At 32.3% G+C, this 26784-nt stretch overlaps 2 protein-coding genes and 2 long non-coding RNA genes across 8 annotated transcripts in view; 2 read left to right on the forward strand and 2 right to left on the reverse strand.

Moving 5' to 3' along the window:
• Window positions 1-17766, reverse strand: part of spin (Protein spinster) — a 29042-nt gene extending 11276 nt beyond the window's left edge. Inside the window, exons 1-2 of one of the 3 annotated variants that reach the window (XR_004977941.2) lie at window positions 16986-17766; window positions 612-969 (exon numbers count right to left, since the gene is read on the reverse strand). Coding sequence is in view for 1 of the 3 variants with exons in the window: in XM_014247398.3 (XP_014102873.2) it covers window positions 612-969; window positions 16986-17262 (635 nt within the window). In the remaining 2 variants the exon portion in view is untranslated. The remainder of the gene's footprint in view (window positions 1-611; window positions 970-16985) is intronic. The other 2 variants (XR_004977940.2, XM_014247398.3) reach the window with 2 other exon arrangements.
• Window positions 17767-18063: 297 nt separating this feature from the next.
• On the forward strand, window positions 18064-20990 carry LOC118682216 (uncharacterized). Of its 3 annotated transcripts, none has more exons than XR_004977953.2 (3): window positions 18064-18508; window positions 18573-18752; window positions 18811-18895. It is a non-coding gene; the product is annotated as an uncharacterized lncRNA (long non-coding RNA). The 3 variants fall into 3 exon arrangements; XR_004977952.2 differs by lacking the exon at window positions 18811-18895 and adding an exon at window positions 20871-20990 and having other exon boundaries at window positions 18065-18508; XR_004977954.2 differs by having other exon boundaries at window positions 18070-18258; window positions 18320-18508; window positions 18573-18812.
• Window positions 18830-20856, reverse strand: LOC106627243 (uncharacterized). The gene is made up of 7 exons (XM_014247305.3): window positions 20716-20856; window positions 20361-20497; window positions 20160-20304; window positions 20079-20101; window positions 19755-19886; window positions 19537-19699; window positions 18830-19479 (listed from the first exon to the last, which is right to left on the reverse strand). The coding sequence occupies exons 1-7, from the start codon at window positions 20730-20732 to the stop codon at window positions 19053-19055; spliced, it is 1044 nt and encodes a 347-aa protein (XP_014102780.2). The 5' UTR covers window positions 20733-20856; the 3' UTR covers window positions 18830-19052.
• A 2742-nt stretch (window positions 20991-23732) lies between the features above and the next one.
• LOC138857117 (uncharacterized) lies at window positions 23733-24838 on the forward strand. The gene is made up of 2 exons (XR_011396089.1): window positions 23733-23860; window positions 23937-24838. It is a non-coding gene; the product is annotated as an uncharacterized lncRNA (long non-coding RNA).
• Window positions 24839-26784: the final 1946 nt, after the last annotated feature.

A 26784-nucleotide genomic window follows, 5' to 3' on the forward strand; every position in this document is an offset into this window, starting at 1 on the left:
TCGTTCCATTAATATTGATATCCACTGTTTAAAGTTACTACGTTAAAATATACTGTTGACTATAAGTGTGTTCATCTTAAAAATTTCAAAAATTTAATTCAATTGAAGGCAGGCAACGCCTCTTTGACCTGCCTTGTTTCAGACAATTAATTTTTTTTTATTACCATGGGAGTGCATGTGAAAGCAGGCGATCCTACGTTTGATCGGAAGTTTGTTATGAATTGTAATCAATATGCAAAATATTGTTGCCACTACATTATGAAATCACGCTTATGAAATCACGCGATCGGCGCTTTTAAAATTTAGCTTGAAAATTCATCTAAGGTTGAATGACTCAACAGAAAGAAATATACGTTTATGTACAATTTATAAAATGCGAAGTATAAAAATAAATAAAGTAGTATAAAAATATTTATAAATTCCTTATCAAATTTATTAATGTTATTGCGACAGCTAACAAGTCTAGAACTGCAGATTTGAGATGATAATAATAAATAAAACTATAATTAAAAAAAAAAAAACCACATCAACGACATAAATATAAATAACGCTAATTACTATAAAAAAAAACATATTCGATAAGGAATATTTCATATTATTTCAAGTCTTACCCAAATCCGGAACCAACTGGTATCGCGAAATAGAATAACGCCAACATTTTCGAACGTAAATCGTGTATGAACAAATCGGAGATAATGGTGGGTGCTATGGTACTATATGAAGCTTCTCCGATACCCACTAATGCGCGGAATGTGATGAAACCACCGAAGCCGCCCATAAATGAGCCAATCAACGTTGTTGTCGACCATAACAATACACCGATGGCCATAATCCAACGACGCGAATAACGATCGCCGAGGTAGCCAAAAAGTGGCGCACAAACCATATATGAGAGCACAAAAGCGGTCTGTAGAAGACCACCATCATCGTCACCGATTTTAAAATCTGCTTGTATATCTGTTAAAACACCTGAAATATTCAGAGCAAGAAGAAAATATATTAGAATAAATAGTTTTGAAAATCTACAATTTTAAAAGGAAGGTTACTTATTTAAAAAAAAATATTAATTTAATGAAATTAAATTAAAGTATTTGTATAATATTTAAAACAAAGACACAATCTCGACCAAAATTTGATATTTATTCCTATTTGTATACCCTAAACTAGGTATATTAAGTTTGTCTCGAAGTTTGTAACACCCAGAAACTGAAACTTAAGGGACATTCCTATATTTAAATACACATTTTTTTGCGAGTGATATTAGATGTCCTGTAAAAAATATTTGTTTTTAATTCATGTCTTGTTTTTAATTGATGATTTTCTTTGAACAATTAGTAATCGCTTATTATACCCTGAACATGGTATATTAAGTTTGCCACAATGTTTGTAACAGTTAGAAGGAAACATCGAAGACCTTATAGATTTTATAAAATAAATAATCAGAGTAACGAGCTGAATCGATTTAGCCATGTTCGTCTGTCTCTCTATATAAACGCTAACTAGTCTCTCAGTTTTTGAAATATCGCTCTGAAATTTTTCACACGTTCTTTTCGCCCCAAGAAGTTGCTCATTTGCATGAACCGACGGGTATAGCGTATAGCTGCCATACAAACTGATCGGTCAGAATCAAGTCTTTGTATGAATTTTATTTTAATTTGACAAATTATCTTTACGAAATTGAATATGGATTCTTTTCCAAAGCAATGATGCAATCTCCGAAGAAATTGTTCAGATCAGACCACTATAGAATATAGCTGCCATTCAAACTGACCGATTAAAATCAAGATAAAGAACTTTTTATACACCTTTATGGTATCAGAAATGCATTTGTTAAAGGTACTCGTATTACAGCTTCGGTGCAGTGTGCGAAACGTATATTTAAACGATAAATTCGTGAAAGATGGTCTTCAAGGTCGCTTAGGATTCATATACATCTATAAGCATGTATATTTTGATATTTCTACATCTACATTCGGCAACTCATACATATCAACTGGCAACTCTTCTCTAAACAGTATTTTTCGAATGCATTGAGGTGTGTAGCTAACATAAGCTTCATCGCAAAATGAATGTATGCCACACGAGCTTTGGAGCCGCATGCCCGACGACTCTAATTTTAGCACATAACATGACCATACAGTAATGATAATTACAATGATCATATTTAATTAACACAGTTGACTTCATTGCAATCACTCTGATTGTAGGTATATATGTACATATGTACATACATATATTCATTTTTAAATAAGAAAAAAATTAAAAAGTACAAGCAAGCGTTTGCTACTCTTAGCGTGTGTGTAATGATATCTGACTTGCGAACCTTTCATGGAAACTTTATTGACACTTTCAACTTCTTTATCGTGTGATATTCGCACAAGTGGCGCTATTTGAAGAAAGTCATACAATTTTTTATTAACTAATATGCTAATGGTTTGGCTTAGAATACCATGCTTTTTGTTTAAGCGTGAAAATTGTTGGAATTTTACAAACAAGACGCTCATAGTTCCAGGAATACTCGCTTTTATTGAGCCCTAGGCTGCCATCAACACATAGGCATGCAGCTAATGCGGTTACTGCAGATTTATAATTAAATTTATATAATTTTTATTTATTAAGAAATCGGTGCAGTATTGTACAAGCAAAAGTTTCAATTAAATTCGAGTAGTCATGCAATAACAGTGCATTGGCGTCTGTCTCTCTATATAATAGCGCCGGCAAGCGTATGCCTTTTCGCTTTGAGAAAGCTTTATAAAAACCACAACTGCTATTCGGAGGCGACATCTCAAACTGCAGGCCCTCTTGGTGTTCAAGGTTGCACGCGACATTTAATTATTATCATTCTTAGGCGCATTTAGTTATCATCATTTTCTCGGCGTTGTTTCATTGAAAAACTGCTGTATACCTACATAAAGTATGCATGTATGTACATACATACATATGTATTGTTATATACTCAAGCGGTTCACTTGCTTCAGCAACGGTCAGTTAATCATTGGCAAATTATTTTCTTTCCGCAACACAAAACTTAATTAAGTAAAACTAGTTTAAGCGTCTTTCAATTAATTTGTAGCTAAACTATGCATTTGTTCATTTACTGATGGCTTAAGCTTTGCTTGCAGCTACATTTCGCCTTTTGTTCATCTTTTGCTATGCGGATATGCATTTAACCTTCAGATGATTTGATTTTTGCGGTTAAATACTTTTATTTTATTTCAGTTACTTTGGTAGAATTGCTGCAAGCTGTCGCTTGGCGTAACTAATTTTCATTGGTAAAATATTTCTGAAAACCGCTGAAGAGCATATTTTTGAATTCAAAAAGGGTTTTGTGGAATCGAACACATTTAAGTATAAAAAATATTGTTTTAACCAAAGAATTTTTCTAGTAAAGCCTCGTGTAAATATGTACATATTCATTTAAAAATGTATAGCTAGAATTTTTTTCAAATTACTTTTTAACAAAAAAATGTTGAATTTGTAATAAACGTAGCTTTATTTAATCTTCTACCGGTTTTAGCAAGTGATGACAATTGTCACTAATACTCTTTAATTTCTTAGAGAGCATCGTTATTATGACGCCACTCACAAATGTGTGCTTGGAATTCGACAAGCTTTGGTATATTGCAGGATTTAGATACAAATATTTTTAAGGAATTAAACTTGAATGCCTATATATTGGCAGTCCGGGTCATATTTGATCAGATATATATAGTTGAGATACCTATTCCGCTTGATATATTCATATGTAATGCACATCAATATTTTGTAATATGTACTTTAATTATCCATTATTTTACCTTAAAACCCCGCACCTTATACGGAAGTTAGAGCTTCGCTTATCATAGGGAAAATATTTATAGAGTTTTTTTTGTTAAGTGTCATTTATTTAGAATAAATAATGCTTAACAAAATATAGTAAATTTTTTATCCAATTTAATCAGATAACTCAACAGTCTGATTCCATTAGTTGCAGAGATAATAAAACTGTTTTGAATAAATTTTGATACATTTTAATTGTCTAATTTTGAGTTAGCAACAGATTTCAAATGCTTTTACTTACTCATTCATATGTTTAATACTTCATTATCTTCTTACTGGCAGCGGAGTGTGGGAGCGGCATAAAATCTAATGAGCTGGGTGCTAAAAGCGTCACTTATCAATGCGTCAGCACAACCTTGATAATAGATCACATGAATGACAATATGATAGGCTATTTAGAATATGTGTAATGTGGCGCCCAGTCACAACAAAAAGAAATACTATTCTAACAAAAAAAAAAACACATCAAAATAAAAAAGTAAAGGCACATTCCGCTGCGAGCGTGATAAGCTTGTGCGCTTGGACTCCCCAAACACCCGCTCTAGTGTATCTGAAGATGTGTATGCACGTACTTCAAGACTTTGCGGCAGTTAATTAATACATGCACACATTTATACAAATATTTGTTTACCTGGAATCACGATAAAAAGAACTTACTCAGGTTAAGTATTTAATGTTTGTATACATTTAGCTGCATACTAGAACAGAATAAAACCAAACACATACAAAAAAGTCTAGGAGAGTCAATGAAAGCGTAGCGTGGCGCATGGTTGAGAGAACTTGACTGTCATCGGAAAACGCAACAAGTAAACGGAAGAGTAGCAAAAATAGCAAGTGACATATATACCCACATACATTACAAGTATAAATATGTACGTATATGAACTACGTATATATTTATGTACCTAAAAACACAATGAGTAACAGAACTAGTTCGCTAAACTGCATGTTTTATAAGCAAGTTTGCGAGTGCAAGCGCTGAGTCAGACAACAGACAAGATAGCCGACTGCTTGCCCATAATTGCCAACCGCCTTCAACACACAACGTGGCCACAACGACTACACTCTAAAAACCCCAATAAGCCAACAAACCCGAAGGGGCGCACTGCCCCGCACTTTCCCGCTAATCTAGCCATTTGCGCTCTTCATCATACGTTTTTACTGCTTTTGTTACTACTTGTATATTCGCGTTTTTTTTTTTTTTTACTTTTTGTATTTAATTATTTTCGTTGTTATCTGGGTCTTTTTATGAGAAATTTATCGTACGATTTTTTCAACCAATCAGCGCTTGCCGGTATTAGCCAGCAATGAATAAGTGACGTAATGGCAAACAACGCTGACGGACGAACGATGCCTACGTAGGCAAAGCAAGCCAACAGTGGTGAGCACGATAAGCAGAAAAAAATACCAACCGTGAAAAGGCGAAACGCTAAAAACGAATTGGTTGGGGCCGTTGTTGGTAAAGCTAGGTAGCACTGTTTGCTATCCATCTACAGACATGCATACATGCATGTGTATGCAAATATGTGCAAGCGTACAATTGGTATGCCGCGTCAACACGTAAGCATTCATAAACGAGAAGATTGCGTTATTGCAAGTCGAAAGACAACGAGCTGCTATGTAGTGGGTAGGAATGATATTTTTAAATAAATACCATTTAGCAAAATTGAATTTAGCATGCTTTTGCTTGTGTTTGTCAGATGATTTGAAGGCTTGACTCACTGACTTACAGACGGTTTCGTTGCTCTTGAGGTAGCTAATCGGCTAAGGTGGATTTGGATTCTACGCTAAAATGAGAAAACGTAACGCACAATCGAAAAGTCGAGAAGCGGAAATTTTATTTTTTTAATCAGTCAGTTGTGTTTAAAGTCAAAGGAAGCAAACCTAATGATGAAGTTATAGTTGCGAAAAGAAGTAATAGTAGCAAAACAGAAAACTTAAAACTGCAGACTGCAACACATTAAAACATAAACACAAATCGAGTATCATAAAAAAGCAGCAATGGAAAAATAGTACGGCAATGTGCTCAAGAGAACCAGTTTGCAAAGCCGGCAACGGCGAAATAAATGTCAGAATGCTGCCACCCATACAATTCTATACGTACCAAGTACACATGTACTTTACTAGATTTGTTGGCGGGTCTTGTGACCGGGCAACAGTTAATTGTGAAACATGAGAGAATAAATAAATAAATCGCTGGAGTTGAACTTGTACCGTTGTAGGAAAAGTTTGTATAAATATGTAACAAAAAATCGGAATGAGATCAAATCGATCAAATTTAATAAAATAAAATTAATTAATAAGATTAGTAATAGTAATTGTTATTATACTCGCATTTCTCTAATATAATATCTAACCATTTACTTCCGGTATAGTTTTGAAAATAAAAGAAAAACTCGAAAGCAATATTAAATAAATAACTGTGAGATCGTCTTTATTATTAATTAACAGCGAACTCTTCCATTCTTCCGAAAATACAAATAAAATAATAATAGTTAAAGAAATAAAAATTAAATTCAAAATCTCTGCCTCCTTGAGTCTCCTCGTCATTAGTCGATTAGCAATAAAATCATTATGAATCTTTTTCACATTCGAGTCTCTGAACATATTGGAATTGATGTCAATAAACGTCTTACGGTTTATTTCGACAAATTTTTTGTATTCCAATTATATATTAATTTATTCAAACAAGTTTAATTATACGTTGAACTTAACTTAATAAAATGTGTTAACTCATTGACTTTTTATCATTAAGCTATAATACCCTTCACAAATACAAAAGTTTCTTTACCAGAACTTGATTCCGGTCGTTCAGTTTTTATGGCAGCTACATATGTATATGCTATAGTGATCTGATCTGAACAATTTTTTCGGAGATTGCACTATTGGCTTAGACAATAACCCATGCCAAATTTCGTGCAAGTCTCTTGCCAAACGAAAAAAAATTCCATACAAGCACTTGATTCCGATCGTTGAGTTTTTGTGGCAGCTATATGCTATAGTGGTCTGATCTGAACAATTTGTTCGGAGATGGTAGCGCTGACTTTCACAATAAATCGTGAACATATTTCGTCAAATGAAAACGGTTTCCTTACAAGCACTTGATTCCGATCGTTCAGTTTGTATGGGAGCAGTAGGCTATAGTGATCCGATATAAGCGGTTTCTTTCGAAGAAAAGGACGTGTTCAAGATTTCAGATCGATATCTCAAAAACTAATCGACTATTTTTACACGATATTTTATATCACTCGTAAAAAAATTTGTATTTAAATATAGGAATGTGCCGCGCTTAAAGCATTTTACATTTTTCATATGGAGGCTTCTGAAAATTTACACTGATATGCATTTACGTACATACATACAAATAAACATACTGCGACATTTATAAAGAAAAGGAAAGAGGGAGAGATACATTTCGGTCAATGACATGCACTTAGGCTACTACAAAATACGAGTATATACATATGTACGTGGCGGTTTAGGGTGTGAATATGCGCCAAATTGCACTGCTATGGAAGGCGGTGCTCGGTCGTCACTTTAAGAGCCAGACACCTGAACGAGTAAATAGTGGTATTTGCATCGCCTTAACGCACTACTATACATTCTCCGCCACTTCTGCAGTTTTTGCATTTTACAAGGTACAAGCGTACAAAAGGTGAAAACTATAATAGAGTCGTTTTTAAATTGATGGTCCGACATTGGTACTAACCACACTGAATATATACATATCTATATACATATGTATAATATACGAATATACGTATGTGCGTATGTGATAATATATGTAATAAAGGTGCATATATGTTTGGTACGTGAAAGGCATTATTTGTATGTCAAGCGATAATGCAAATCACATGTTTAAGTGGGTTTTTGGTTTGTCAGAGATCATCACTAATGTGATTTATAATTATTTATTGAAAGTTAAAATTATGATGTGCACTTGTTGGTGTGGAAATGTAGTCATAATTTATGATTGATGCCTGATGATTAAACTACTTTATCTTTATGTGATAATGGGAAATGAATGTGTGATATGTTGATAATGTGTTAATTTGATTATAAATGAAGAAATGTAAACGCACAAATATGCATGAACATAAACATACATATAGTCTGATAATATGAATCATTTAATGGATTTTAATTAACAAAATATCTGTCAATTATTATATTCGGTATTTTTCAAAAAAAAAAAAAACAAAAAAAAAAAAAAAAATTATAATAATGTGTACATGTATATTTGTTGTAAAATTAAAAATATATAGATTATTAGTTTTCAAATTATTGTTCCAATCACTTCACGTGCAAATCGTAAAGCAAAACTAGCTTATGTATAGCGAATTTTTGAGTGAAAATAATGCAAATTTGTCTATAATTACTATAAACTATTGTATAATAAATTAGTTTTCCTATGATTCAAAAATAATGAAGCCCTAAAAAATTAAACACTCAACTAAGTAAATGCGTGTTATAGTATTCAACAGGTTGGTAGCTAAACTATAATGTATTTAAGGGGTACATGTAGTGTGACACTCTAAAAGAGGCAATTTTTGATATTAAATCAATTATTTTAAAATGTAATACATACTTTTAGGATAGGTCCTCCACGGCTGCAGTAATTCTGCGTGGATGAAACCTAAAAACAATTCTTACTAGAATATATTCTTCGTACAATGACCTCCGGTCGAAAAACATCAACAATTGGCAAAATGGCGGCGTTTAAAAAAGTTGAATTTTACAAAAAATGTTGGTTGTTTTTGGCCTGCCAAAATTCAATTTTTGATGAGATCAAAAAACTGGTTCTGGATATAGAGAACATACAGAAAAATGTGATAAAGATTGGATCATTTGTTACCGGGTAATCACTTAAGCAAATTCGAAAAATGCAGTTTTGAGAAAAACACTTTTAAAAATAAACTGATGTATGAACTGAGCGCAATAGCATAAATCTTATTGTTACGATTGCAATATTATTGAATGCAATTAAATTCATCTAAACTAAGTTTCTGTAAAAATAATCAACTTACTAATATTGCGTCTTTTCCAAAATAATAAAATGTTCATTTAGAAATTTCTAAAATTCCATTGACTAAATGCATAAATAAGGAAACTTTGGAAAGTTTTAACCAGCTGCAAATATTCACGAGTGTAAACAATACATTATATGAATATGCAAAGTTCGAGGCTGGTGAAAACGGCCTTAAAATTTTCCAGCTGTAAAATTTTGTGAGTAAATATCGAGAGAAAAAAAATAAAACATTGGCGGTCAAAATAATTAATGTAAAATAAAACGTCTGGCAAATAATTTTTTGCATATATTATAAAAAAAACTTCCATTGACAAATAGCATTGAATAAATTGGCGATTTAGTTCGCGTATTTTCTTCTGCTTTTTTCTGATTTTAATTGTGGTGGTATTCTCTCCATTATTGCATAATAATTTTGTTTGCGCAGACTTTTCGAATAAATGCGTTTTGCTTTTTTAGTGCGTTTGATTTAATTTCGAATATATTGAATTAATTTAAAAACTTATTTGTACAAACTGTAAATAACAGCCGATTACTAATTGCTCTAACATGCCCCCTGTAATTAGCATAGAATAATGTTATTTGCATGTTGAGCATAACAGAAGGTTGAGCAAATCAAATTGAATGAATACTCATATATGTACATATTTAATGTATATTGAATTTTTCCGAAAATAATTGAGAGAAATTTACGATAGTTTGCAAAAAAAAATTTAATCAAATAATAAAAATAAAATTTAAAAAACACCAATAAAAATAAATTTACAAAAAAACTTAAAAAATATTACATTTGTACCTATGAATATATGTATGTACATATGTTTAAAGATCGGAAATGCTAAAAATAAGTTTGTCAGATTATCACTGCAAATCTGCTTTGGCAAATACCTTTACATTTACATGTATAAACATTGCTGTTAAAGATGAGTGAGTGAATGGCATGAGTGGACGATGATCCGTGACAATATTCTTGGCAGAAGCAAATATTTTTCTTGAATTAGGAAGCAAAGTATATATGCTCATCAACAAATGCAAAAGTTCATTATTACTGTTCGTCGATAAAACACAGAGTACTGTAATAAATTGTAATAAAACGAGTCTGAGCTTGAACAGAAAAATACTGATTCTGAGCAAAAAAAAAGAATTCTCTTTGTAGCGTTTTTGAGCGAAATTCATTATTAATACAAAAGGTAGTGGAGTTCGATAGGTTTGTAGTTAGTAAGAACCATGAAATGGTCATTTCGACCACACTTAGGTAACTATCAAATGAGCCTACTACACCAATTAATGTAGCAAAGCGCCACTCTTGAATGCAAAATCAAAACATTTTTTACTACTATAACAAATGTCAACAAACCCGTAAAGAGCAATAAAAATCAAAACTATTTACTAGCAGAAAAAAAACTACGAGTAAGAAAGGCGGAAAAGAGAAAGTTCGTTTACCCAATGCGAATACTTTCGTAAGCATTTAATACTTGTATACAGTGTTACCTACACAATTTGTATGTTTGTATGAGCGTATTTCTATACAAAAGACATAGCGCCTAAACAATTACAAAAACAAAAAATTATCACAATTTTGCTATGCATTTTTCAACTGACCGAATTTACAACTTTTTCTTTAGAGAAATAAACTGTATGAGTGAATGTATGTGTATGTGTGTATGCATTCATGCATCTGTGAGTATGCTCTCTGTGGGCAAGAGTTTGTGAATGGGCAAAAGGTGGTGAAAGAAAATTGTTTACACCTGTGAAAAATGCAGAAGTGAAGAGGTTATGGCCGAAAGCTACCAACAGTTGTATGAGTAGAGCTAAAAAAAAAAAAATGAAGAGCGTAGGAAAGCTGCCGACCCAACAAAAGAGAAATATGTAATGACATTTATCTTTTTATAAGCAAAAAACGCGTAGAATTAATTCTTAAAAATTTCTTATGAAAAGAAAAAGGAAAATTAATATAAGACTGAAATAAATTATATTTCCTAAAAGCACATGAATGGCGGAATGTGTAAGCATAATAAGATCTTAAATCAATTAGTATTAGCAATCAAGCGTGAATTTGCTAGGGTTTGCTGCACCCACACGGTAGAGGAATGTCAAAATTAATGCATTTCTTCTTCATCTTTCGCTGCTGCACACCTCTTGTACTTAAAGTCATTAATTGAGAGATTTGTGGGGGCGTGACTACAACAACAAATTTCGCATACTTATATAGCAAAAACGATACGTTGCAAAAACACATACTTACATATGGTACATTATATTTATATTTTTAGTTACATTTGTAGCTACATTTTCATATCCATAGAACGTTAAGATTTAAATGCATTTTATGCGTTTTTTGCTGTTCGCTATTTTTGCTTGTTCAACTTTCGAAAATCGTTTTTTTTTAACGATGACTTTTTATTTTTGGAAAAGTGCCAATATAAACAACAGAAATAAAGCACAGTTAAACAAACGACACAATGCGAACAGTTTCGAGTTGCTAAAAACTTTTTCTAGTAAAAAATGAAAAACCGCTATTTTTTAACGACAAAGTTGTTTATTTCTGGCACGTTTCCTGTCTTGAAATCCTTTTGTACAATAGTATAAAGTACAAAGTGCGAACAAATTAAATTGCTGCGTGGAGAAATTCGAATATGAATACAAATATGTATATTTTTTGAGAGCGAAGATGAATATCAAGGTCAAGATATTGTAGGTGGTGGTACTAAATGACGTAAACATACTTGTATTTGGAGAGAGCGTTTTTATTTTTAAAAAATAAATGAACGTTTTTATTTAAAAAAAAATATGTAAACATACATATATGTATGAAAAGATGAAATATAAAAATAATATATTAATTATTAATCCCAAAATTTTTAGATTAAAAGTTAAATTTTCAATCTTTTTTTTTAACTTTTAATTTTTAATTCCAATTTTGGGAAAGTTTTAGTTTTAAACCTAAATTTTTTTATAAAAAAATTTGCAACCCTGCCTTTAAGTAACTTTAACGGTCCAGTGTTTATTTTAAGGTTATGTAATGTTTTTGGCGAATATATAAAGATACATTATGTATTTATTGTAAGTAATTCCATTATTACAAAAGCTTTATGTGAGTTTACATTGTAATATTTGTTGTAATAGTTTAACTAGTATAGGGAAGTCAAATGGCAGGGTTGCAAATGTTATAATTATAGGTTTGATCATCGAGTTTATGAATTTATTACGCTTGTATATGCAATGTGTACCCTTTTTACAAGCGCACATTAGCCTTTGAGCGCTAGTAAAGCTTTTAAAGTTAGATAAACTTAGTTAACAAGTAAAATTACAAAAACACACAGGCTCTATAACACATTTTGTTATTTAATGTTAAAACTATTTACATAACTAAGTACTGCAAATCCTATATGATTGATAATTGCATTAACTACATATTATATTAATTATGACATCAATTGAGTGCAAACACACTGCTTGAGGTGGAGCCTTCACAACTACAAATGTATATCTGCATATAAAATAAATTTTTATTTAATTAAAGAAAGAATGATTTAGTAAAATTTACATGTAAAATTGTTGAATATATAACTGAAAAGCAACTGACGTGCGATTTTTGAGTAAGTTTTCGTTTTGGTATTAATTTCAGTACAGAAAAGCAGAAGCAACTGCTAAAATGAGTAGGAATATTTTCTGTTAAATTTTGTGAAGATATCGTGTCAAATAAAAAACTATTGCACTGTAACAACTTGATTATAATCGTTCAGTTTGTATGGCAGCTATATGCTATAGTTGTCCGTTATTAGGGGTTCTGACAAATGTACAGCTACTTGGGAAGAAAATAACGTGTGTAAGGTTGATGTCTCAAAAACTGAGATATGTAATCGAAGGGACGCCAAATGTAGCAGCATAAATATACATACTGTTATATAGTAAGAGTATAATATACATACTTGTATATATACATGTAGAATACTTATTTATTTATATTTTTTATTTACTTGCATATATTTTTGATTATGCATATGAGATGCGCCATTTACGAAATATTACGTACATTTTCGAAACGACTAAATTTTGGCCAGCCAAATTCCACGGTTGCAGCGAGTAACCTTTGAATTATAATTTCTTCGATCGCCTTTGAACTGTTTGAACAAGTAACTTACGTTTTTCGCATTGATTTTTAATTAATTGGCGAGCAAAATGGCAAGGTCGTCACATACATATTGATTTCTTTATATATTGACATTAAGTTATGTTCTATATGTACTCCATGTACATATAAAGATCTTTTGAAAACATTTTCGTATAAATATGAGCAGACAAATATACATTCATACATATGCATGTATATGTAAAGTGTAAGAAATGGTTACATTTACAAAATTAAACGTAATTAGGCGATTTAAATGTACCTATGTTAATTTATGTACGAAATGTAATGACGTGGCGTTGAAATGCAGAATGCAAATGCCATGAATTTTTGGCAACATACAATAACAATTGGTATTATCCACACTCGTGCGCCGCATTTTCAGTTTTTTTATGCAAGTGTTTTTCTTTTTACCTTTTTATACCATATTCGTAGCATCACGCCACTTTTAACAAATGTTCGAGAATACCAGTATAAACGTGGCTATGTGGCTATATGTGTACGCTTGTAATAATACACAAACAAAAGGAAAGCTCACAATATTTACTAATGCAATTAACAACTTTTAATTGTAAACAAACAATGCGCTTGTTTTATAAAAATATATTATGTTTCATACATGTGTATGCCGCTAAGCATTTACAGACAAATATTTTTAAATTTGCAAGTCATCTTTTTGCTTTCTATAGTTATTTTAAAATATTTTTAGACGTATTTTTTATTCAACTGACACGACAGCAGCAAACAGGCATATATACTCAAATACATAAGCAAGTGTTTGTAAAAATATGTAAATATTTTTGGTTGAGTTTTTAAATACTTTATTTCGTAAAATTTTCCGGCAGCAGCAGTGTGTGAATGTCGTATGAAGGCGATAGGTACAAAATAAAACAAAAAATTCAGTATTTAACGTTAAAATAATTCTAGAAGTAAGAAATTAAAGCAAAGCATATACCAATGAAGATTTAGCCACTAATAACGTAACATATTCCAAACTTTAAAATTTAAAAATGTCATTTAATATTGAGCTCAATAGTCAAATTTCAAAAAAAATTACACCAAACAAATAAAGGTATTCAGTGATGAATGAATTTTTTACTTTTCCTAAAATAAAATATATTTCTAAATTTTGTATGACCTTTCGGTTTCAATGTATTATATTGTATAATAATCCTATATCGACGGTTCCAATGAGCAGCTTCTTGAGGAGAAAAGGACGTGTGTACAATTTCAGATCGGCAACTCAAAAACTTAGGTACTAATTCGCGTATATACAGACAGATGGACATGACTAAATCGACTCAATTTATCGATACATTCTATAGGGTCTCCGATGTTTCCTTCTGGGTGTTACAAAACTTTTCAAACTTAATATACTCTGCTCAGGGTATAAAAATACAGTTAATTTATATTAGAAAATGTATCAAAAATTTATTTAATATTGTGTTATTAGATAATCGTTTTCAAGTAACAAGCCATAATCTTCACAAATCTTAGTACTCTTTAACATATGTATGTTAGCAAGTAGTTTAATTAGTATACTTATATGCATATGTAAATAAATCTATAAATAATCATCAATATTTGCTTTAAGATTATTTCAGTCGGTTTGTCGCCTTTCTGGCGAGGCGCGTCTACTTGCTATGCTAACTGCATTCATTTAATGCAAACTATGTATGTAACTGAAGTCTATGTGCATTTTCCTATATCTGCCGATGTCGTTGCTATCAATAGAACTTTCCGGTCACGTGCTGTACTTTTACCTTAGTTGACGGTTAGTATGGAAATATAGGAACTGCCATAGAACTTTAAAATAACACCACTACAAGTTTAAGCATTAATACAAGTGAAACTTTATCGTTATTACTCAGTATTTTGTTTTTGTTGATGTTTTGTTTTACATTAGTATAATTTGCCGAAATAGATGATTATACTACTAACCATGATGACGAAGCTGCACACGGGTAACTAAAATTATGTTATTATTCAATGTTATGTGTGTTATGTGTGAGAGGCGTAAACAAAATTCCACTCGGTGATGAGCTGTGTGCCAAGACTGTTATTTGTACAATTGCCAATGTATACAGCAAAATCACGCCACATTTTAGCAAGCAAGTACAAACAAATTTCATCGGTGAATAATAAAAACAAGTTTCTCTTTTTTCCATGCTGACCCACACAGAGCATGGAGAGTACATACGTATATGCAAAGAGCAATGATGACATGATTCACGCAAATTAAATGTATACAAATATGTATGAACATATTTACGTAGGCCCAACGTGGCTAAAACGCTGTTAAACTGGTATAATAGTCATTCATAAATGAACTGTTTATATGGAGATAAGCAGTAATTATGTCAAATGTACGTATGTATGAAAATATAATTTTTGTAAGATTTAATATCAATGGAATATACTGTTTATAAAATATTAATCCAATATATATGTACATGCATTCATACATATGTACATATAAACCGCAATGAACGTGGGTGTGGCCCAAACTAATTTTTGTATGTGATATAGATAATCTGTGTACATACGTATGTGTTGTATTTACGCATGGTATTTACATTGCTTTGCTTATCGGCAAATCAACAACTAGTGAGTATTTTTTTATTTACTAATTTTACCAGCGACACTGATTATTTGCTTATCTGTAAGCAAGCAAAATTAACGCAATATTTGATTGACTTTAAGGGTAGTCATCACGAGATATTTTTTTGTTTGTTTTGATTTTAATATTCATATGATCAATCAAATCCTACCAATAGAGCAAAATAGTTTTCACTTGCAATTTAGTGACAAATAATAAGGTTACATTTTTGTTTGTGCATGCTAATGCTCAATCATATTTATTAAGTTGTTTCATAATTTTAGAATTCTTATATCCACAACTTATACATAGGCAGGATTTTTTACACAAAATTCAAATCATTCGATTTCACAATGAATGCTGATAACTAAACTGAGTGGTCCTTTGTAGATAACATAAGGCAAAATTTCAATGCCACTCCAAGCCTATGAATGTATGTATGAGTTATATATACATATATATGTAGCAATAACTATTCTCGTTAGTATTTCCTCAAAAGTGTTAAGTATAGGTGCACTAAAAAGCAGTTTTGAATTTTTTTCTTATCAATCATATCTAGTACTACTTGATTGCGTACGAAAGTAAACAAAACGTTCTTAAACGCATATTTAAAGAGTTTATTTAGTTATCAGAAATACAGTGATATGGTTAGCACAAAGACAAGTGACGCAATTGGAAGAACAATGAACTTCTCACTTTTACGATTAACATTTAACAAAAAAATATTAAAGCTTATGATTAATCAATTGCTGTCAAGAACTTCATTTTTAATTATTAATTTAGGTGTTGTTTGCTGCATTCAAATATATCTTTGCTGTAGTGGTTATCTAAATACATACATATGTACATATATGGAAATGTTTGTATATATCAGCAGATATATGCTTGATGATAGTATTATATTCATATAACCGAACGGAAACAGTTTATACTACAAATTTACATATATATATTCCCATACATATTTATTTACATATGTACTTACATGCATATACATGTATGTATGTACGAAAAAAGAGAACGACTTTATCATGGAAATTAACGAAGATATGCCCACGAGCTTAAAAGAAGCATACATCTGTATATTAATGGGAAGAAAATATATTTATCCACTTCAGAAGCGCGCAAAGCCAGAAGCGACAACAGAAGCTGAACGTTCAAGCACTTGACACAGTGAACTCATGCTATGCGCGTTGAAGTTGTTTAGCCGCTAACGTGTCATTTCGACGATTTAGCTAAAGCAGTATTTTTAGCTCACATACTATTCAAAATTTTTAAGATGAATTGCTTCGAAGGTATACATAAATAATCATTAAAGTTATTATTATACAACACAGAAAGGTGTTTTCTTTTCAAACTTAATGAAGTGATGATTCTGCCCTATTTGTTCAATGGTTATTTTTACATACCTGCTATAGTAAAGCGATCCATATAGTTGATTAAATTCACAAAGCACAACACCACCACTGTGAACCATTGTGTTCTCGTGATACCGGTAGTTGGCGGTTGTACACCAACGCTATCCGTGTCTGAGGATGAAGGCATTAATTGCTGCGACGAACAGGTGGCGGGTAGACTAGCTTCCACAGAATTACTATCGGCCTCCACATCACCACTGGACCCAGACAGAGCGGGATTGTCCATTTTAGTTATTGGTAAATAACGGGCCGACGATTGTGAAGACATTCACGTGGAATTTTTACAAAAATTCCAAACACAGCCTAATTTAATAACCGCACACACACGTACACCGCAGCAATTATGATCTGCGTTATCAAATTTATATATTTTACTTCACAAGTTAATGCAATGGAATTTCGAAATTCCTATTGTTTTTAAGATTTTAGCGGTCTTTGTAAAAATTTGGCCTGAACATAAATTTCTTTGACGTTCCTTTATTTGCACTGTTTTAGCGAAATTTTGCTTTCAATTCCGTATCTTATTCACTGACCTTGGTTTTATGTACAATTTTTATTCTCTATTTCAAAAGGTGTGATATCCCTTAATAGACCACACTATATTATTTTAATTTCTTTAAATTTTCACAAAGTTTACAAATGTAAGTAATGTAATAATAGAAAAATTAAATATTCCCGCAAGTCGGCGTTACTTGTATTATCTCACTTCTTTTCAAAATTATCAACTTAACGCGAGAGATGTGTAAAAACAACTGGCGACACAATGTGAAAGTCCAACAATTTTACTCAACTCTGATTGAAATGACAGCTAGGGTTGCATCATCACATTATTATAATAATACTGTTTTTATTTACTATATAAAAATAGATTGAGGCAGCTCTGGTATGTACTACGAAACCTGACACATGATTCACAAACGTCATGGATAAGAAAATATCAAAATTGTAAATTGTCATATGTCGGTTGGCAGTGTTCACGGACCTACCAGTATTTTCCCTTCAATTTGTTTTTTTATGAAGTACATAAAGGTTTTTAATATTAATAATTGTAAGTTTTTATGTAAGTTTCAAATGGTTAGATACAGTAATAATAGTTACACGGTAGACGATTTATCGAAAAATCCGTTACCGTTTAAACCTAAAGTGCGAGCAGTTAAAGGGTTAAGAACCGCGATATGTCAATTCCGGCAAACCGCCTGATTTACATAGCGTGGTTTCATTTCCGCTTCAATTTATTTTCTTGCAGTGTCTTCCAGAGTAATGTGTAAGAAGTTTTAGTAGTCGTTTTATACAACGTTATAAAAATACAATATGTCGATTAACAGAACACAACGGACACAAAGCAAATACCTATATTTCAGAAAACAAATTGAAGCAGTTATCCAAACATGTCTGATGTTTACTTATGTAGGTTCCTAGCTTTTCTTTAGTTAAAGAGTGCGAAAGCTTGTCTTCAAAACGTTTGGAATCCGAATCATGTAAATTAAAAAATGCTCATTTCGTATACAAAAGTGGTAAGGCTTGCTTAAAATTATTTGTTGTTAAAATTTATATACGTTTATTCAAATGTTTTCTTAGGTTCAGCCGTCTTTATAAAAATGCGCTTTTTAAAATATCGACAACACTTTGCACATTCAGCCAATCCACAATTTGATAGAGACCAGGAGCGAGCCTTGTATAATTATTTTATGACATCATATTTACTTTATGTATTATAAATGGATTCAAATTCAATGGAGCTCATCGATTTCAAAATATGTATGTATATTCGCATGCCTTCATTATTTTTAATTATGTGAGTTTAAATTTTTCTTAGAACAAAAGACATTCATTGATTCAGGGTTTAAATAATTTTTACTTAAAGTTAAGCTCTTAACAATATTAATTCAAAGTATTAGTATGCATATTAATTTAAAATTAATAATTATTGCTATTTAAAAACAATTTTTGGCTTACAGCGATTACAGAAGTTATGTTATCTTATAAGTAAACTTAATGAATGTTTTTCTTTCGTTTTTATATAAATATATAATACTATTATATCTTTAAATATTTGCATTAGGATTCTTCTGGTTCGGTTTTAATTGTTATTAAAGCATTGAATAATACACGCATTGCTTTAGCTTGTTTCGCTTGACTCATTTCCAATATAATTGCAGCAACTGTTTGACCAAATAAATTTATGGAATCGTTAGTTTTTACCGTCGTCATGTTTTCTCTGCAAGTTTCTGGTGAACGAAAGAACTTTTCCTCATTACCATTTGGTACTATCATCTTTTCTCTACAATCTTCAATCGTTCGTGCAAATAGCTCATTATCCGGAGGCATCGACATTGTATCTATAAAAAATTCCTTTTTGCATACTAAGGTTGGAGAGTTACATGCTTCTGGAACCTCACTATCGTCTGCGCAGACCCGTTTCCGTCTCTTCCTATTTATTGCAACAATAGCTGGATCCCTATAAGAATCCTTTGAGTCACGGGTACTGCAATATGACTTGAATTATTAAAAGCACAATTCAAATGTTTAACTGTAAACTTACTGTCGTGGCTTAACAGAATCTTTTAAAAACGATAGCGAATTAAATAAAGGCCACTGAACACATGAACTTGCATCATCATTGCTTTCAGAAAGCATTTCCGCTTGCTTTAGTTCTCTAGAATAACGTTCTCGTAAGCCTCTCCACCTGCTAGAACATGCTTCGGCTAAAAATCGTGTACATTTATTTTATGCTAAAATAACGGAAGTTTATTTACTAACCAGTTATACCCATCTGTTCTGAGATTTCAAACCAGGCTTCTGTCTTTTGACTAGAATATCTAAGTCCTAAACAGTTTTTCTGGTAAAGTACATTATGAGCACGTACCAGTTGGATTAACAACTCGTCGTTCACTGAAAAATAATGCAGAAATTTACAAATTGATCAATTAATTGGTTATTATACCCTGAACAAGGTATATATAAATATTTAGTTGATTTATAGAGGGTATTATAGTTTCGGTGTTTACTTAATTTTTTCTTGTTGATATTTAATTTTGATATTTATACTTTGAGACATTCCAAGTGACATATGTATATACTTACCTTCATTTGATGTGCTTCTCCCGCTGAAATTATACTTTTATTTAATCGTTAATTTTTTAATTATTTTTAGCATAAACTTACTGTCGTTGTTTTACAAATTGTCTTAGAAACGAAAGTGCGCCGAATAAAGGCCACTCCACAACAAAGTTGGCATTATTTTCAACCAGTTTAAGTTCTCTGGAATACCGTTCCCTTAAACTTTTCCACCTTTTGGCGCATTCTTCGGCTACATAAAACAAAGCATTATCTTTGCACGAATAAACGTAAATACACTCTACAAACCAGCCATCCCCAACTCCTCGCCGATTTTAATCCAAGAATCTGTTTTTTCTTCAGCACCCTTATACCCAGTGCAATGTTTGTTGTAAAGAATCTCATGGTTTTCCACCAATTCGATTAGTCTTTCGTCATCGAATATTCTGTAAAATTACAAAATGTAAAAAACAACAAACATTACTTATTGAGCCTTTATGACTTCAAATATTTTGTTCGTTATTTTTAGTGGCAATACTTTCAACATAACACAATCTTTTATGTTTTGAACATTTACAAATGCCTTCTTAGCTTTTAGAACTGACACTTATTATGTTATGTCGAATATAATTGTATAGTTTTTACTGAAGAAACAGTTGTTTACCCAGAACAAATACTCATTTCTTCAACACTAATTTCTATTATTATGCAAAAAATTCAAAAATAGATTCGCTTTAGATACGATTTTCGTGCAAATAATGTAAAATTAAACAAATTATCACGCATAGTAAATATTTAAGAACTGTCAATAAATTCCAGCTGGAAACTTTGAGAAGACGCCATTGTGAACTGTTTGCTTGAATAGAGTTGCCAAGACTTCAAGTTGACTATAAGCAAATATATACATGTGCCCAAGTGTAACAAAGCCTATTAACATGTTAGGACAAATTATATATGTATAAGTATATACAAATAAATTAGTATACATTGTATAATTTTTAAAAAATAATTACGCGTAATTTTATTTATATATTTATTATTATTTTTATACTCTCATACATATTGCTATACAGAATTACAGTTTTGCTCACTTGTTTGTAACACCTAAAACGAATCGAAATATGTACATAGATATGGAGTTATATATATGGTACATATGTATATAAATGATCAGGGTGACGAAACGTGTTGAAATCCGCATGACTGTCTGTATTTCCCTCCGTGTAAGCGATAACTTGAGTAAAAATTAACATATCTCAATGAAATTGAAATTGGTTCATATGTTCCTTGGCGCCCAAAATAGGTTGTTAATACATATGGGCGATATTAGACTATGCCACGTCCAAAAAATGCCATTAATCGAAAACCAATTAAACCTCCCATAGCTAAGCTCCACATCAAGATACCAAACTGTAATTTGGTACAATCAACCATATTAAGGAACGGCATCTGTGGTTTAAAAATGTTTAGAAACTGGGAGTGGTCCCGCCCTCCAATTGGCTTAATGTGTATATCCCACAAACCACTTAAGGTATTTCAACCAAACTTGCCGAGAAGAAGTTTCATTTGCACTTCTTCAAATACTGTAAAATTATGAGAAATCAGATGACAACCACGCGTACTCCCCATATAACGGTTATGTTAGAAAGTACTAAAAGTGCGATAACTCAATAAATAAATGTGTCAGAAAAATAAAATTTTGTACCCGAGATGATACAAAAGGGTTTCATAGGAGCCAGTATCAAATGGTATAAAACCGCCTACCTTTAGGTGGCATCTGAGCGAGGTGATTGTGGAAGTTCATCATATCAAACATCGGTGAACCTTGACAATATTAGCATCAATAAGATTTTGTACAAGCATTTTGAAGTAAAACGTCGGGTTGCGTTGCATCGCATAAATTAAAAAAATATATCTTCGAGAATGGTCCGATAAATACCTAGTCTCACCGTCCTATATCGCCACTTTCGGAAAAGAAGCTTACGATCGTTCGGTACATTTTCATAAACGGCTACTTCTGTCTTGGAATCAGACGAATCGGGATCGTAGTTTTGCTTTGATCGCATTTGGAAGCGATGACTCTTTTCCTTAGATTAACGGGTTTCAATGTTTCGTAGATCGGTTTTTGATGAACCATGTCCAAGAGCTCCGAAAATGCCTATCACGGAGGATAACGCGATAAAAGTCCACGATTTCTTATTGGCAGTAATGGATTGAACTAGTGGAACGAAATAGCTGGGATAATACAAGATGTAGATATCTCAAGGATCCGCATGGGTGATATGCAGCTTGAAATGTTGACTGTCTCCTTTACTCACTCCGGACAACCTTGTGCATCCGTGAGACAGCACTGCGTTGTAAAATTGCAGAAAAACAGCCATTGCCAAATAGCACGATTTACTCCTTTTTGTTTTCAAACCTGAGAGCGTTACTCGTCGGTCAGAAATTTGAATCAAATGAAAAGATTATCGCCTCCTTTGCAGATTACCAGAAAACGTATTGTCCATATTTCAGGTAAAAGACGTTGGAGCAGCGCTGACTCAAGTGTATTAAGGTGAAAGGAGACTATCGCCAATTCAAAATTTTCGTGTTTATTTAATCGTCTACGTATATTATGCGACCGTCCTTGTATGTTTATGTTTTTCTCTTTACTCTTGTTTTTTGACACGAAATTAACTTTCTTCAACAGACTAAGTGGTCAGCAGTTTTTGAACTTAGAAGAAGCATGTTTCGAAATTCCCTCAATCGGAAAGACACATGATTTTGAAAAATGCAAGACAAATGATTTTAAAAATATATAATATTTATCATTCTTAATGTGGTTTTAAAAATATTGTAGTTAAAGGTCAGCTTAACTAACAATGTTGTTTTTTTCATATTTAGGCCAGAAATATAAATAGCTATTATATTTGAATTAAACAAATTTTTCGAAAATAGGCATTCTACTGCCGATTTTATGGCGTCTTTGCTTATACACACACAAATATGTATATTAAAAATCGTTTGAAGCTTTATAGACGTTTCGAGAACCGAAATTCGGAGAGTAATTTTATATTTTAGCCTCTAATTGGAGTTTACGGTTGGGTTATAACAAAATATTTGTTGTATCGATGCATGGTTTATTGGGTAATACCAAACTACTATTATTAATTCATGGTTTGTTGGTGTCGCACGCTTCACAAATGACGTCAATAGATTTTCGTGATAGGAATTCCACACAATCAAACACTTTTGGTAAGCTTTCGGCATTCTAAATTTTACTTTAAACATTTGATCAAGCTTAAAAATTGGCTGAGTAATTTCTACGATCTTTATGCATCTTAAATAAATACATATAATACATACATATATAAAGATAACTCGTATCTGGGAATGTATTGTAGATTAAATTTCAAATGGATGTACAATATGGACATTGATTGTAGTAAGGTCTGATTACTTTTATGATTGAATAGTTGATAGTTACCTAACACTTAATTTTGTTCAAAGCTCTCATCTATTCATGAACATACCTATGTATATAAATTCAGTATGTACGACGTTGGATGTGCACTCAGAATTTTTAATAAAAATCTTTATCGAATCTCCATCACTTGGGATTTTTGTTTACTCCTTCTGCATACAAATATCAAACAGTCTCACCTCCTCGATACCCAATACTCGTAAATACCGCAAGAAACTGGACATCACATTAAATGACTTCATAATTTCTACAACTTAATAAAAAATAAAATGTACATACGCAATTCGTAAGATTATGCCCGGGCGCCTCTCCTGCATACAAATCAATTTCGCGAGTCTCCCAAGAAGTGCGTAAAAATGATCGAAAATAGTTAATTAATTCATTTCATTTTATGAGTTTCTCATTTTGTCATATATAAACAGTTTCGTTGCCGCCTAAGGTTCAGTAGTTACTAGTACAAAGGAGCAGGTGAACGCCGCTGCACAAAAATGGACAGTAAAGAAACGCGAATTGTGTTGCTGCGCATTTTGGTGGTGGCCATTATATTAACATCGGTTGCGGCACATTCGAAATTTATACCGTCATTCGGCAAACCAAAGATAATATCAAAATCGGTCGTGGTGAAGCCCGTCATTGTCAAGCCGATTATTGTGAAGCCCGTAGTCGTTTCAGTTCCAGTTGGAGGCGGTGGTTGGGGTTTGCATGGTCACGGACACGGGCATGGTCACGGACATCATGATTGATAATAATATAATTAAATAGTTTTTATTTCAATTCATTTCTATGTGAATCTTATTGGATATCCACGAGCAACTATCTTTTATCTTCTTAGGTGGTAAAATAATATTGTAAATTATGTATATTTGTTAGATATATATTCAAACTTTTGCCTGTTGAAATTATAAGTATAATACAAAATATAGATAGTGATTGTGTTTCTTAAGTTAACAAAGGTTGAAAGATTCAGCATTCAGTGAAGGTCGTGAAGTCATCGAAAACTTGTCTGATGCTAGTCATCCATGCACCTCTGTTAATGAAGATAACAACGTAAAAGTTAAAGAAACTCTGCTTGAAAATCGTCGTGTGCATCAGAGAGCTACCAGAGAGACTCAACATCTCTTATGGATCGACTAAACACATTTTGGTTAATGTCTTGGGTATGAAGAGTGTCAATGCTAGACTCGTACCAAAAGACCTGAATCTTTTGCAAAAGAGATGCTTGACAACGTAGCTGAGAATCCTACATTCATCAAACGCATCATGACTGGTAATGAGACGAGGGTTTATAAATATAAAGATTTGTAATAAAATGCGTGAAAATTTTTGTTTTTAGTTTCTTGTCTGCATAAAATTTGATCAGATGGTATGAGTTGGTAATTGTATAGTTAGGCGGATATACTGGCTGGTGAACTTTTAAGGTAAGTAACTGGTGAACTGTTTTCTGAAATATGAATATTCATATAAAATATGCAGAAACGCCAGTCATAATTTCAAGTATACATAGGTATGTATGTGAGCGTAATTATCATAATTCTCAATACCCAGGACCTATTGTTGGTATCCGTCATAGATGTTTTTAATTACCCCATCCAAAAGTGGTTTTTTGAAAGGACTTGAAAGCTATTTTGTGAAATTTTTTGCATTTTCTCTGGAATTCAGTAATTTTATTTTTCCAAAAAAAAAAAAAAAGAGTAGACAGATTTGCTTTTATGTAATCATGGTTAACAAATGCATGATAAAGCTACGAGATGAAGGTCCTTATTAGAAATCGTGTTTCGTTAGAAAGATGGAGCCTATGTATATAATTTTAAGGTTTCAGGTTCTGCATCAATATATGTATTGTATTATATAAATTTCTATTAAAAGTGCGGTATATTCAAGGCATATCTATCTACCTATATGCTTATAGTTTTCGGTTCACCTTGAAGTTGTTAGTTGCCCAGACGTGATTAATTTTTGATCTCGTCTATTGGAATTTCTGCACCGTTAGAATATGATGAACAAATGGTTTTAGATATCTGGTGTTGTTCTACTAACAATTGTACCCTCGTCAGTTGCACTCCAATGAATATTCACATGACACTTGATGCGTTACTACACGTTGCGTGTATGACGCTGCTACCGATTCAGTGGTAAACGGACTTTACATGATTTTAAAAATGGGAGCCGTGGTAATGCAGTCTTAGTCTCGAAATAACCGGACGCTCAAAAAACAAATACCGTAATCAACTTCCTCTCAACCGTAAAAATTGTTTTGGGACAATTGGACATAGAAGAAGTCTAGAGATTTATTTTTCAGAGCACACGATGCTCGCTATGTTAGAGCTACTGCATGTTAGCATCTGGATTGGATCACCGTTCAAACTATCATCATATAGTTCCTTCTAACAGCGAACGACCCTTTACAAGAATTTTTTATTAAATTTTATTTACTTATCTTAGAGAGACGCTGGAACACCTTCTCCACTTCTGTCCGGCCTTATTTAGAACTCATCTTAGATATCGAGGAGCTTTATAGTTCAAGCGACTAGATGAAGTATAAGAATTGGATATCAAGTCTCTATTAAACTTTCCAAAAAAACCTTGTATTAAACTGAAGCTGCATCTTTTATTACAAAGGACCTGTAGCCTTATGTATAGCGTGACAACCAGCCAGAATATCCTAATCCAACATTTATTTACTTCAAAGCCCAAACAGCTAATATTAAAATGCGGAATATTTTTGTTGCTCTGGATAGAATTGCATTGGTCACGCACACGAAGCGAAGTCGCAGGAGTATGCAAATCAAAGTTTATCTAGTAAAATACTACCCGACCTACGTTCAAAATAGCCCTAAAGATATGAGTATCTTAGTGCTAGCACCTGGTAAATGTGGAAAATACGAGTATTCATAACTTCATCCTGACAAGTGAAATTTCCGCTATATTTGCCATAGTAAGGCTCCAAAACATCTTCAATTACAGTTCTTCGTTTGCATGTGTGTATGCACTTAGAGAAAAATGCATAACACAGCAGACGCCTTCAGAATCGCACCTAGTGGGTTCTAACTTGCTGGCGCTGTCATTATTTCGCGGCGCGCTTATGCCGCATCAAAAGGGATGTGGCAACAGGTTGCGCCTGTGATGAAAGGGTAGTTAGTACAATTACAATTCATCAAATACAATTCGCCATTCATATGCCATTTCGACCATATGGCGGCTCAATGAGAGTGACAACATTTGAATGACCTTTGTTGGTTTTGTTGTGTTTGCTTAAAGGATCTGCTATGC

The sequence above is a fragment of the Bactrocera oleae genome, chromosome 4, assembly GCF_042242935.1.
Source record: "Bactrocera oleae isolate idBacOlea1 chromosome 4, idBacOlea1, whole genome shotgun sequence".
Classification (NCBI taxonomy): domain Eukaryota; kingdom Metazoa; phylum Arthropoda; class Insecta; order Diptera; family Tephritidae; genus Bactrocera; species Bactrocera oleae.

What these genes read in the sequence shown, in the direction of transcription:
- LOC106627243 (XM_014247305.3), bottom strand. An exon ending in CAATTTGTAAAACAACGACA is followed by an intron (nt 20,102 to 20,159) that starts GTAAGTTTATGC and finishes GTATAATTTCAG; the next exon opens with CGGGAGAAGCACATCAAATG. An exon ending in GAGAAGCACATCAAATGAAG is followed by an intron (nt 19,887 to 20,078) that starts GTAAGTATATAC and finishes ATTATTTTTCAG; the next exon opens with TGAACGACGAGTTGTTAATC.